The sequence below is a fragment of the Enoplosus armatus genome, chromosome 2 (assembly GCF_043641665.1).
Source record: "Enoplosus armatus isolate fEnoArm2 chromosome 2, fEnoArm2.hap1, whole genome shotgun sequence".
Lineage (NCBI taxonomy): Eukaryota > Metazoa > Chordata > Actinopteri > Centrarchiformes > Enoplosidae > Enoplosus > Enoplosus armatus.
The window spans coordinates 21,261,118-21,275,306 of record NC_092181.1 but is presented as its reverse complement, the minus strand read 5'-3'; the positions used below and the strand labels follow the sequence as shown (position 1 = coordinate 21,275,306).

General features: G+C 41.3%; 1 protein-coding gene across 3 annotated transcripts; it reads left to right on the top strand.

Moving 5' to 3' along the window:
• Positions 1–1,076: 1,076 nt before the first annotated feature.
• stox2a (storkhead box 2a) lies at positions 1,077–9,750 on the top strand. Of its 3 annotated transcripts, none has more exons than XM_070923738.1 (5): positions 1,077–1,254; positions 2,979–3,131; positions 5,199–5,615; positions 5,712–7,752; positions 9,541–9,750. In XM_070923738.1, exons 1-5 carry the CDS (start codon positions 1,077–1,079, stop codon positions 9,740–9,742), a joined length of 2,991 nt encoding a protein of 996 aa, XP_070779839.1. In that variant the 3' UTR covers positions 9,743–9,750. The 3 variants fall into 3 exon arrangements, with proteins under 3 accessions (XP_070779839.1, XP_070779831.1, XP_070779825.1); XM_070923730.1 differs by having other exon boundaries at positions 5,199–5,630; positions 5,700–7,752; XM_070923724.1 differs by having other exon boundaries at positions 5,199–7,752.
• The last annotated feature ends 4,439 nt before the right edge of the window (positions 9,751–14,189 follow it).

The following is a 14,189-nucleotide window of genomic DNA, read 5'->3' as shown; positions in this document are numbered from 1 at the left end:
CTGGAGGTGCTGGGAGCAGCTGCAGCATTAGCGTTGAAAGAGATTTGCCGTTGACTGGAGTTTGCATCCCCCCCTGTTAATGAATGGATGCTACGGCGATAGGCTCGGGAGCCTCTTCCGTTGGATTGCGGGAAACGGTGGATATCTATTCTTGAATTTATTTATTTATTTCTATGCTCTCCATTTTTTTCTCCCCACCCTCTCCTGGTGTGCTGTTGTCGAAAGGACGATGGGGTCTTGTGCTTGATCGGATAAAGATGGAGGTGAACGTGGCGTCTCCGCTGCTTGGCATACTATTGAGGTTTCACTGCCCATTAGGGTGAATGGAGCTTTTATTTCTGTTTTTTTTTAAGTGGGCTCTTTTGTTTTCCGGGGATCGGCCGAGCACTCCTGTGGTGAATTGAGCTATTGTCGAAGATTGGGCCTCTTAAGCTTTGGATCTTTGACTATCCATCCATCCCCTCCCTTCCCTCCCCCGTTACCTTCTACTCGAAAGGAACAAGCGGATCCCAAAACCTCCACTGAAATCTCTCCTCACCGTCCTCCTTGCTTCCAATGCCCCATTTCCCTCATCTCTACCCCTGCCCCCCCACCTCTCTCCTGCTCCCTCCTCCCACATCAGAGCGGCTACGTAATGTGCCTCCCTACGCATGCAAATGGGGATGCTACAAATGGTGGCTGGGACTGATGCCGATGAAAGGGTGATGCCTCGCGCAATCACCTGCACCTCCGCCGCCGCTGCCATTGCTCCAGATCAGCCTGGGAGAGCCCAGCAGCCGATGACAACCACCCACAGTGCGAACACAGTCGTTTGTAGCTTGCTCGTGGATGTAAATGAGACGTGTGTATGTGTGTGAAGGTGCACACTGGTTCCTGCCATGTCTGGTGTGTGATCGCTCTAGCGGGACGTTCTTACTAATGCGGGGGAGGCACTGAGCCTGAGGTTGGTCGACCTCCCCCTGCACACCCCTCCTTCCCCACCTCCCTCCTTCCTTTCCCCATCCTCCCCATTCCACCACCCCCACCTTATCCCAGAAGCCCCCAGGGGGTGAAGGCCACCTGGTAAAGGGGTCACGATGAAGAAGAACCGCAGCAGCAATCTGCGGCGGGCCTGGCCCAGCTCGGAGCTCACCGAGCGCCCGCTGGAGCACAATCTCTCCCGTAGTGAGAAAGACATCCGTGTGCAGAAGCAGCATCTTCCTCCCCCTCCTCCTCCTCATTTCTCTCCGTCCCCGCCAAGTTATCGTGCGCCAGGTGAGTCCTACACTCCCACCAACAGAAGCTCCACCCTCTCTCTACGCAGAGCAGCTCGGAGTTAGCAAACACACAGTTTGATTTGGGGGCAATAGAGTTCAAAGTGGACGATATTTTCATGTTATCAAGTAGGAAATGTTTGTAACTTCCCCTTTTCATTACTTCTCTAATGTATCATACGAGGTCAAATAGAAATAGAGAAGAATGAGAAATATTTTGAATGATTTAATCTAAAGCTTTCTACTAGTATTATTCCTGTTGGACACTCATTTGGGCGTGTTTAAAATTCATTAAAATGTTCCTCAGTGGGTCCAAATCTCTGTAACGTCCTTAATCCTGACATAGTTTCACATCTTCATATTTACTGACCCATATTTAAAAATATAAATACATATAATGGTAATACACAATGAAAAAATGTACATTCATCAATTTTGTTTTTGTTTTTTCATTATGTATAATGTTTTCCTGAATACCCAAAAGTTTAGTTGTGATAGGATACATAAGTGGCATCACCTTTGCGCCAAATGTTGTGACAGATTTGATATTTTGTGTTTGCTGAGATCACAAAAGGGCTTCTGGGACATCTCACATCCAAAACTAACGTCCTTACCAAGAAAATCAGATCCTTTCAATCGCTTTTACTATAAATATTTGCGTATTTTCCTGCTGCTGTGTTTCTTGCTTCATTGTAAGATGATAAACATAAATACTACAAGCTCATTCACACACCCCCTGAGATACCTTACCAAAAAAAGTAAAATACTATAAAAGCACAGGAGAGGGTGATTTTTTTTTTACCAATTCACTGACAGATCCCGCTTTTCTCATGTTTACTTAAAACCGAGTAAAGCCTTGTAAAGCCACATGAAGCTTAAGGAGCTGTGATACTAAGCAGAGATAACGTCATCGTGTTGCTTAACTGACCATTCAGCTGAGCGTGGTGAAGAGGCCCTGCACAGATTTCAGTGTAGATAGCGAATGATAGCAAAACTTTAAAACACTGATCAATGAGGCAGCATTAATTCTGTTGGTAACCTGGAGTCATCGTGTTAGAAGTCAAATACGGAGGCTTTGATGATACATTTTCTTCATTGTATCGTGTGATTCTCCATCGATCACCAGATTTAGGTCAGAGGACAGGGTCAGCTACTGCACAGATGCTGCAGCGGTGGATTCGGTGTGTTGCTTTACAACCTTTCAGCAGGGCAGATGTTTGCTCTCAGAGGGGCTTGAAGCCGGGCCGTCTGGTTGTAGGATGATCTCACTACTCACTACTGCTGACAGCAAAGCCAGCTTAATTCAACAAAGGCAACAGAGAATTTCTGCGTGTAAGCTCTCAATGTGGCGCTGAAGTCAGTTCTATTTTGTTAAATTTCAAATACGTCGTGGTTTTGACATTTTGAAGGATTGTGTAAGCTTCCTTTTTTTTCTGTATGTGAGATGATGTGAATTGAATCACGAGGTTCGCACAGACTCAGGTGATCTCACACTACGGTTACGGTTGCTGCAGCGGCTGCCTCGCTTTGCTAACCTACGAGAAACAGGAGGAACGAGAGGCTAAACGAAGCACAGAGAGGAGGGGTGGAGCTGTTCCAGGCAGCATGCAAACTGCTGCTGTTTGACCATTACATCATAGCTTCACACGCTGCGCCTGCTGTTCATTCATGATCTCACAGTTGTGCTTGTGCCTCCTCCTCCTCCTCCTCCTCCTCCTCCTGCAGGTGACGTGTCTCCGATCAGTATGTCACCTATCAGCCAGTCACAGTTCATCCCGCTGGGGGAGATCTTGTGCCTGGCCATCTCTGCTATGAACTCTGCCCACAAGCCTGTCAACCAGGAGGCTCTGGTGGAGCACCTCACTGCCAGCTTCCCAGGTACGCTCCTCTGACCTCGTTCTTAAAATGGCACTGCATGCAGAGGTTTATTTTAATACAATACGTGGCAAATGTTCTGTAAATACTAAGGTAGAAATTGTGATTATATACATCTGTGGTGGTTTATTGTCTTCTGATTTGCTGCTTATTAACATCCTCTCACTACATTTTCCAAACGTATAGATTTACACACTTAAAGTTACATTTTATACCCATCGAACGTAAAAGCCAGGTTCAAAGGAGCAAAGAAGTGATCTACATGGGCTTTAAACATCTATTGATCTCACCTCAGGGCTCTGACACACTTCAGTGATTAATTGAGATATTTCATCCTGTCAAATCTTGCAAACAACATCATAATGTTTCAACAGGAATAGATCGGAAATAATTAGTCAATTAAGCAATTAGTCGATCCACAGAACTATTTTGATGATCGATTAATCATTTCAATAGCCGTTTTTCAAGCAAGACACTTTGACAGCAGCTTGATAGTAAACAGAATACTTGTTATTGAATTGTTTAGACAAAATAAGACATTTTAAGATAATACGTTTGATTCTGGGGGACATTTTTCACTATTTTCTTACAAATTTGAATATTAAATCCACAAATAAAATGTTGGAGAAACAGACCTAAAATGTACAATAACACAGTGAACATCTTCAGCTCCCTGTCCCATCCCCTCGTAGTTTCATTTTACTCATATTCTGTTTTGAGTTTTCTTCACAAATGACATATAAACATATTGATTTATGTCTATGAACAAATTATTTATGATTCTGTATGTTGTTAACGTGGTTTGAAGAATCTCAAACTGTTCTTATTTACTTAACAGACCAGTAATCATTGTTAAACTCAAAAACATTTATTTTGTTACAAATTGTTATCTTATCTCTCCTTAAGAAAGAAGTTTTTTTTTTATAGACTTTTTAATAGCAGTTCTCACGTAGTGAAAGACAAAGACTTGTCAGGTTTTTTTTAAAACGATTATCTGTTCTTTAAACATCTCTAAATTGTTGCGATGCTCCAACAAAATGTTCTCAATATCTTTTATTTTAACGGTTTGAATATATGTAATGTTTTACAGTATAGTATTCAATCTAGTATTACTCTTATTGTTGGTGAAACAAGCCTAAAAATGTATTAAAATACGAGGTTTAAAAGCAAAGATTTAACCACTGTGTAAGTTGTCAGTCAAATTTAATGGGAAGTCTTTCAAATTCATCTTTACTTCAACACAATGGCAGAGTGGAAAGGAGTTAAACTTATAGGTTGCATCATTTCTGTGTAAAAAAAAACTAACACAGGGGTGATGTAATGTCAGGCAACACAAGGCCCTGCTAGACAAAGGTTATGAGTGGAGTTTAAAATGGACTACTTTTAATGTTGATTTGGTAATTTATATGGGAGTGTTTAGTTTATTAAGTACTATTTGTTTTTACTTACAGATGAACTCTTAGATTGTGTTATAGTGTCAGTATTATAGTAAGTCATGGACGTTCCTTAAAATGCATGTGGATTTATGTGAGGTGAGGAAGATTTGAGGTTTTAAAAAAGTTAAATTATTCATTAAAAATGAAAAAAAAAAAAAAAGCCCATTTGATGTTGTGTAAAACTCAACTAAAACTTTTAAAAGAGGCACAAAAGAGACCTTTGTAATTTTCTGTAAGATGATAAAAAATAGAAAGGAACATTCAAATAAACAGCTGTTGAAACTCTGATGTACCCACCAGTGGGTCTGTCTGCACAAATTCATGTTGTGTGTTGTCAAGCAAAATTCAATCCTACAATTTAGTTTAAATTCTAGTGAGATGATAATGTTTCCAAAAACGCTGAATGTGTCAAGTTTAGTTAGTTCTCACATTGTGCAAAACAAATAATATTAGGGTTTTTTTCTTGAACTATAATCTGTTCATTTTGATTATTTTACTGTCTCCAAATTGTACCCATACTCATACAAAATGTTCATAATGTCCTGTGTTTGAATGATTTAAATATAGATATTATTTTTTAAACCGAAATTTATGAAACTGTGCTTCAACTTTGTCCGATCTGTGTTTCCTGCAGGCGTGCCTACACCCAGCTCTGAGGTTCTGCGACATACCCTGAACATGCTGGTGCGAGAGAGGAAGATCTACCCAACTCCAGAGGGCTACTTCATTGTCACCCCCCAGACCTACTATATCACTCCTTCCCTCATCAGAACCAACAACAAGTGGTATCACCTGGATGATCGGCTGCCAGAGCGCCAACCGCAACAGTCACAGCAGCAGCAGCAGCAACAGCAGCAGCAGCAGCAGCAGCAGCAGCAACCTCAGCAATGCACTTCGCCTCAGTCTGGCAACGTCACACCATCCACACCTGGCTGCCTGAGAGAGAGGCCTCCTCGGAAGAATCACAGTGACTCATACAACTCCTATCGCGAAGACTCGTCCAGACTTCATACCTCTGCGCTCCAAAGTAAGTCACCAAAGGAGCACAGGGGAGATTCTTATCAAAGTAAGCCGCCTAAGGATCACAACAGTGGGGAACCTCCACCAAGCACGTCAGCCAAGGAGCACCGAGGAGAACCGCCATCATACCCTTATCCCCCTCTTCCCACTTCCTCTCCTGTCCAGCAACCGCCGCCTCAAGATCCCGTAGATAAGAGCAAAAGCATCACTTCTTTCCCTTATAAAACTGACACTCTGACCAAAAAGAAAGAAGGAAGTGGTGGCGGGAGTGGTGAGAAGCAATCCAAAAGGTTTGGTCTCAGGCTCTTCAGGCTAAGTTTCAAGAAGGACAAAATGAGGCAGCTGGCCACCTTCTCAGCTCAGTTCCCCCCAGAGGAGTGGCCTCTTCGTGACGAGGACGTGCCAACCACGCCCATTCCCCGCGAGGTGGAGATGGAAATAATCCGCCGAATCAACCCCGACCTAACAGTGGAGAATGTGGCGAGGCACACAGCTGTGATGAAGAGGCTGGAGGAAGAGCGTACGCAGAAGAACAAGGCGGGGTCTTCAGCCCAGCACAGTGCACGCAGCAGGAGGGGGAGGGGCCACAGAAGGGCCCCACATGGTAAGTCCCGCTCACACAGCAAGCCCCGAACCTCCAGGGGGGACCCGTCTGAGGGTTCAAACTGGGACCTTTTGTTCATGGAAAGGGATTACCGCTTCTTTAGCCACTCGTTAGTTCGCTCGCCTCGGGAGGCCATGTACACCTTGGAGCGCAGGCGAAGTGGAGGCGCAACGTACCTAGTCCATAGCAACCCCAACATTACTGAATCGTACTGCCCCGTTACCCCTGAGTGGGACGTGTCTGGGGAGCTAGCCAAGAGGCGGACGGAGATGCCCTTCCCAGAGCCGTCGCGTGGGACTTGCCAGTCCAGAGTGCAAAGAAGTCACAGTCACAATCAGGACAGGAAGTCGCGTCACGAGAGGTCAGATCAAGCTAAGGAACGCTCTCGGTCCATGGACAACTCCCTCAAGGGCCCGACACTGGGGGCTCCAGAAGACTTTGAACCCAGTCTGGAGGAGCGTAGTCATTACTACACCGATGACGGCACCCTGCGTGCCACACAGAAGTCCTCCCACTACTCAAGGATCATGTTCTCTGCTGCTAAGTTCCACTCTGATTTTAATGTGCCTGATTTGGGGAAAGGGAGTTTGGACGAGTCAAGGATCCGGAGTACGATGGAGAGGAACAAAAGCAGAGACAGCTTGCCTACGTACAATGAGCTAATGGGACTTTCTCCTAAGCCCTCAACAGATGAGTACTTCCAGTGCAATACGTCAAATGAAACAATCCTAACTGCCCCTTCGCCTCAGGCAAAATCAGAATATGACACATTAACCTCATCAGGGGGACTCCGAAAGGGCTCTCCGGCTGACCGCCAAACGCCTCACCTCACCTCTCCTCACACGATGGAGTACAAAGAGGACTTGTCGGCAGCAAAGGGACAGAACGGCTCGGTGCGACTGACGCCAAGCCAGACGCCAGAGCCGGCGCAAAATGCCCGTTTGACGCCACACCAACACAATGTAGATCCCGGAGGGGGAGGAGGCGGTATGGTGATCAAGAGGAAAGAGATCTTCAGCAAGGACACTTTGTTCAAACCTCCACACAATGCCTTGTCCACAGGCTACGTGGACAGCAGCTACACCAAGTCCGGCACATTGCGGAAAGCCTCACATGCCAAATCAACAGAGGCCCTAGACAATCCTGAGCCCCAGCAGCCTTCCAATTCAGCCACTTCCTCAGCGTCACCTGCAGTTTTACAGGGCTGCTTAGAGCCAACAGTCCCCTCCGCCTCCTTTGACTATTATAATGTATCAGATGATGAGGAGGAGGAAGACGCAGAGGAGGACTCGCACAAAGAGTTGGCAAAGGCAGAGGACAACAAAGACCATGGGGAAGTGGGTGGTAACTGTGGAGGCAGTGGTGGTGGTGGGGAGGGAACCATGCAGTGGCTACTGGAGCGGGAGAAGGACCATGATCTGCAGCGGAAACTGGAGACCAATCTGACCTTACTCAGCCCCAAGGAGACGGAGAACAGCAGCAGCCAGAAGTCGGCCCACTCTGCCCGTTTGGACAGCATGGACAGCAGCAGTGTCACGGTGGACAGTGGATTCAACTCCCCCAGGTAGGTGCTGAAATGAGTTGTCATCATGTATGTACCTTTGGTCGTGTGATAAACTTTTATTATTTTTGACAATTTCATGTTTTGATCCACTTGATAAACTTTTAGCAGGTTGTGCTGAGTGTATACATCTACAGTCTATATTTATATTGAATATCATTTTTTGCTATTTTAGGATCAGCTCTTAGCAACAGGTTCCAGCTGTGCCATTAAATCAGATAAAATGTTTAACAGTGAGAAGGACCAGTTTCCCGCTTTAACAACATTTCTGAGAGCATAATCCACATAACACTGGACAGATCTTGGTTTCTATAAGAGGTGTGCAGTGGTGTCATGACCTTGGACTTGGTTGTGGGGTTAGCGGATCATGTGTAAAGCACACACTTAATTGTTATATTAAACTTAACAGATTCTGACTTCTTTCATGCAAAGAAGAACGTCTGAAAAACATAGCATTACCAACAGTTTCATGCTAAACAATAAATACCTTTATAGTATTCCAATGATTCTATTAATTCTCTTGGTTGCTGTATGAATAACTGGAATGGTATTTAAATTAAATGACAATTCACAGGCTTGGACCACATAGCTGTTACACTTTGTTGTATTTCCTTCATTTTGATGGCGACAAATGTCTTACTAACCTTTGGGAGTGACTGTGATAGTACCGGATTAGAACAGACTGTGTTATAATACATGTTTTATTTCATCTGAGGTGAAATAACAAATTTATAGATACATGTTGTATACATAAAAAACTGCTGAAGTAAATGACAAACAGCTAAAAAGCATTAACTTTATATACAGCTGCATACATATGTTTACAAAGACAAAGAAAGTTAGTAGCTAGCAAGCTATGTCTGCTCCTTGAGTGAACACAGTGCAGCAGTTTAACTTTGGTGACTCACTTGTGAACCATCTAAGCATGATTGACCTCACAGTTACCAGAAGGGGCGTTCCTCCAATTTAATAATGCACTTCCATAAAACTGTTGGACTTGTAAGAGAGAGATTAAAAAAATAAGAGTCCAAATCAAAGCAGCAGAGGCCAAGATATCCTGACTTTTATTGCCAAGTATGAGTTAAGCTCCAAAAATACTGGATCCTACACTTCCCACAATGCAACTCAGTAGCACCTTTCGTTAGACCCTCCTACCTGTTACAAACCCTTGTCTTTAAAAGTCCTCACCCCCATTTTCTAACACACAGTCTCAGTCCGAAAAAGAGAGTCTGAAAATAACCCTGATGAGCCACAGATAGGAGAGATTATAAACCTGTTTTCACAAGCTGATCTTCATGTGGAAAATTGATGGAATGTCCCTTTAATACACATTATAAGAAATGCTACTGTAGGCTCTCGAGAAAGTTGTACTCTTTAGACATAATATATTGGGTATAATGAATGAATAATGCAGCATGAAAATCAAATATTGTACATGTGCCACATATTTATAATGTATTATATATGTACTTAGTCTCATGACGTTGCTTTCATATATTTTTATGATTCTTTACCTATGTATTTTTGAAGATGATTGAGCTTTTGTGCTTATTTGTAAAAGAAAATTAAATGAAGGAAACCTTTCCCTTTCCTGGCAGGAATTTACTCTTTTCATTGTTCTCAGTAACTATAATTGATCTGCTTTTTTTCTTCAGTATACTGTTTAAATTATATTTTAGTGGTATTCTTTTTTTTCTAGCCAAGCACCACTTAAGCTATATACAATGTGAGATTTTTTTAAATTCAAAGTGTGTTTTGAAACACTTGACTGTCATGTTGTCTCTTGTGCAGGACGCGTGAAAGCCTTGCATCCAACACATCCAGCATAGTGGAAAGCAATAGACGGCAGAATCCAGCGCTGAGCCCCGGCCACATCGGCACCAGTGGTATCGGACTGCCATTCAGCTTTCGCGCCATCCCAGAACCCCCCACCACACAGCCTGAGAAACTCCAGAAGTCATCGAACTGCCTGGCCTCCATCACCAGCGTCTGACAGGCAGCACGGACTGAGACCCTGAAGGTGGTGGAGGAGAGAGGAAGTGAGGCGTTTCACCATTTTGACCCTCACTTTCCTCAACGAATATATACACACACACACACACACACACAAACATCTTCAGACTCCTGAGAATCCATTTACTGGGACTGTTACAAAAACAGGCATGGCTTCAAGAGACTGTTCCCACAGCTTCAAGAACTTTACTGCAAAAAAGAGAAGAAAAACTACAGAATATCAAGACCACTGTAGGTGAAGAAACCTACCTGAAGTACTTTGATTTTGGTGACATGGACTCTAGTTTGGCTTATATCAAGATTCTTGACTATTGGTATTGGAAAGTAGTAGACTATAGGATTCAAGTTACATTTGGAAATATCGAAAACTTTTTATATTACTTAACAATACATGTCCAATTAAATGTTCTCCTTCCTGAAATAGCGTCAAGTTCTTCAGGACGATTCAATGTATCAGCACAATGTCGAGACAATAAAAGTTGATCCTGAGAACAACGAATGAAAGATATAAAAACATAAATCAGCTCAGATTTGTGTACCGCAATGCAAATGATGTATGTATACTCGATACTTTTGATATCCTAATTATTATAATGGTGGTATTAAAGATGCTATGTGACCAAAACTGATGTTTGGACAGAATGAGCTGCACACTCACCCACTCACGAGTACATGACAGAACACCACAAGGTTCATTTAGCATCCTGATCTGGAGCTTTCAATCATATCACATGATCTTCTTCAGCAGACGGAGTTTGTCAGGGACTTGTAGATGTAGATGAAATTTCCATTTTCCTGAGCACTTTAATGTCTTTTGTTGGCTTAGAAGTTGAGATTCAAAGTTAATTCTTGGCCTTGGAAACTATAGTTGACAAAACAGTCTCACCACAAGGTCCATTTGTAGCTGTTCAGGAGATTTCAGTCATATCACATGATCTTCCCCAGTAGATGGAACATGCCCGGTTGTCTTTAAATTCTCAAACGTGGTATTAATGTTAAAATGTTGGGTTTAATTTGGGAATTTTTAGTTTTTTTGCTTCACTTTTATTTCTGGTTTTCACTTCTCTGCTCCTCGAAACAGTGTAGACGCAGTGCATTGTGGGAGCTGTGGGCAGAATGAGTAGTGTAACCACATTGAAATGGTCAGTTCATCCAGATTTAATTTTTTATTTTGAATAGATAATAGTTCCTAATGAAAACTCAGATTATCCAGAGTCAATTAATTGATTAATCGATCGACATAAAATGAATCGCCAACTATTTTGATAATTGATTAATCTTTTTAGTCTTTTTTTTTTTTTAAATGGCAAAAACTCACTTGTTTCAGCTTCTCAAATGTGAATATTTTCTGCTTGTTGTAGTCATCCATGATCAAGAAATTAAAGCTAACGATTAAAGGGGAAAATAATCAGTAGATTAATCAGTAGTGAAGATCATCGTTAGCTGCAGCCCTGCACATGGTGCACTGTGGGAATTGTAGGCAGAATGAGAAGAATGTGTGAAAAAGTTTAACTCGATTTCAACCTGATTTTGTTTTCTATTTTCATTTGAGAAAATAGTTGGTAATGAACTGTTGACACTGAGGTCTGTGCATTATCCAGAGTAACCAGGATGTTGTTTTTATAAAGTAATAATTTTAGAGGTGAAATGATGAAGTGATTGACAGAAATGGTATCAGCAACAATCAGTTCATAGTTTGAGTTACTTTTCAACCAAAAAATCCACAAATTTCCTTGTTCCAGCCTCCAAAATGGGATGATTTGCTGCTTCTCTTTGTCTTATATGTAAGTAAACAGCATCATCTTTGCTTCTTGAACTGACAAAGAAAGATATCTGAATATTTAACCTCGGGCTCTGGGAAATTGTGAGAGACATTTTCACTATTTAACAGTTTATGGACAAAATGCTGAATCAATTTATTTATATAACCAGCAGATTCATTGATAATGAAAATAATTGTTGGTTTCAGCTCTAAATAAGTAAGTCCAGAAAAAGAGTGGTGTGCTCAATGGGTATTTTCTTTGGTGCTCTTGAAGAAAAACAGTTGTAATCTTTAGACAGAAAATAATTTTAGGCATTCGCTTTTATGGGAGCAGCAATGTGGAATTTATAATGAAAAGCCTTTATTGGTTACATGGCTTGTTCATGAGTTATTTTTTATAAAAACAGACTGGTTTGAACTTTTGTTGGTCTTCATTAGGATTTAAAGTCTAGGGATAAAAAAGGGATATTATTTTTTATTATAGATTCCACTTTGTCTCTGCTCCAATACACATGAGTACCTGAAGTTTGCTTTTTGTCATTTTTCAATGCTTTGAGGGTAGATACAATTAGGGGTTTGTGAGAAAAGATGTGTTTTCTAACATATAGTGACGTTACGGCAGTCTGCCTGCAGTTCTCTGGATGAACTGTAGATGGCGCCAAAGTTAAAACACTGGAGCAGATCTAACACTTCAGAGGATCAAACAAACATTGTGAAACTACAGGCTGACCAAGAACACCTGACCCAGTGCTACAGTATATGGTATTCATTCAACATGAACACCCCAGAGCCTTTCTCTCATTATGAAAGTGAAAATTAAAAGTATTATTTCACCTTAAAACAGGTATTTATGAGTTTTACACAAGTCGATCAATGTTCTGTATTCATCTCAGAGAAGGTCAAGCTATCATGGAAAACCTACAACCAATCATTTTAATTAAAAGCATTTTTGGGGTTGAAGATCCATTTCAGAGGACTGACCTTTGAAAAGCTCAAACTGAGCGCCCTCTGGTGGTTAACTGGTTGTATAGCAGTGGCAGCAAACAGCTGGAGGCGAGATGCACCAAATGTGTGACAGCTGAACTCATCAAACTGATCCTATAAAGGTAAGTGGCTTATCCTCAAGACACCACCAAGCTGTGGTGTTTAAAATGGGTCAAAAGTCAGAAGTAGAATTCATATACAGCAACATTACTGTTGTTACTAACCTAAAATGATTAAAGCCTTGATGCATGTTGATATTTATGTATGATTTCACTTATGATTCATAAATATAAATCTTGACTCACTCTGGTACCTCACTGAGTGTATCATAATGGTATAATAGTAATAGTATATAATAGTATGGGATTTAATATGGAGCCTGGAAGGTGCCACCAGAGTAATTATAAACATTTTCTGTGTAAAATTGTTACACTTAAAAAAGCAATTACAAATTCTTGAATTAAATTTGCATTAAAAAATTATCAGAGCAGCAACAGGAGATCTGATTGATCAGCTGATCAACTGTTCTGTATTGGCTGGAGTCTCGTGTGGGGTCAGCGGTCATCGGCTGACCAATCAGAGCTCCTGTTGTTGGTCTTTGCGTTCGACATCATTTACTCTGCTTACATATCTTTAAATTATAGCGTTGCAGCATAATGTTAAAGCTGAAAACAAATGAATGGAATATGACGGGAAGGTGCAAAAACAAATGCAACAGAAGCAACTAAAATTCACAAGTCACAAAATAATCTACCAACACCTAACAATCATTAATTAACATGTTATATCTTGTTTGTTTAATCTGTACAAAAACATCATGTAAAAACTTAGTGAGCTTACGAGATGCTGGGTTTAAACTTAGGACAGAACCAGGGCTAACTGTTTCCCCGTTTCCAGTATTTATGCTAAGCTAAGCTAAGCTAAGCTAAGATAACTAGCTGCCAGCTGTAGCCTCATATTTAGTGTACAGACATAAGAGTGGTATTGATCTCCTCATCTAACCCTCAGGAGGAAAGCTAATATGCATATTTAATATAATATAATGTATCAATAATATAATAATAATAATTTATATATGATAATTTAATTTAATTTATTGATTATAATTTAACACTGAAAAGGTCTATATTTACTCTAGTTGCACCTCTAGACTCCATAGTGAAACACATAACATGGCTGTAGGAATAGAATAATAGATGCAGATGCAGCTTTAAAGTGATAGAAACAACTGCAGACAGGAAATAAAAGTTAGTCTAACAAAAGTTTTTCTTTTTAGGGTGGCTTCTTTTACTACACCTTTCCCATGGACTGTGGTTGTGGAATAAATTACAACAGAGCTTGTATGCAAATAATCTGAGCCATTAAAGACCATCAAATGTGCTTTCAGAATATAATTATCATGTGAAAGAATATAATTATCACAAAGGGAAAATGCCAGGATTTGATTTATGGATCAATATTTGGCACTCGGCACAGTAGTTGTTGCCTCGTCTAAACAGGTCAAACATGAATTCATTCACAAAACATAGCAATAATCCATGAAACACAGATGCGTGTAGTTTTTACCTGTGTGTATTTTAATGACTGATGCAGAGGACGTCATGTCAGTGTCTCTGAACTACAGACACAGAGGTGGAATGATAAAACAAAGACTACAGTGGATCAGGGTCACCTGGAGCTT

Bases quoted from the DNA above. Each gene is read 5' to 3' on its own strand.
- stox2a (XM_070923724.1), top strand. From the start codon at position 1,077: ATGAAGAAGAACCGCAGCAGCAATCTGCGGCGGGCCTGGCCCAGCTCG. The intron at 1,255-2,978 runs GTGAGTCCTACA...CTCCTCCTGCAG, and splicing joins GCCAAGTTATCGTGCGCCAG to GTGACGTGTCTCCGATCAGT. The intron at 3,132-5,198 runs GTACGCTCCTCT...TGTTTCCTGCAG, and splicing joins CCTCACTGCCAGCTTCCCAG to GCGTGCCTACACCCAGCTCT.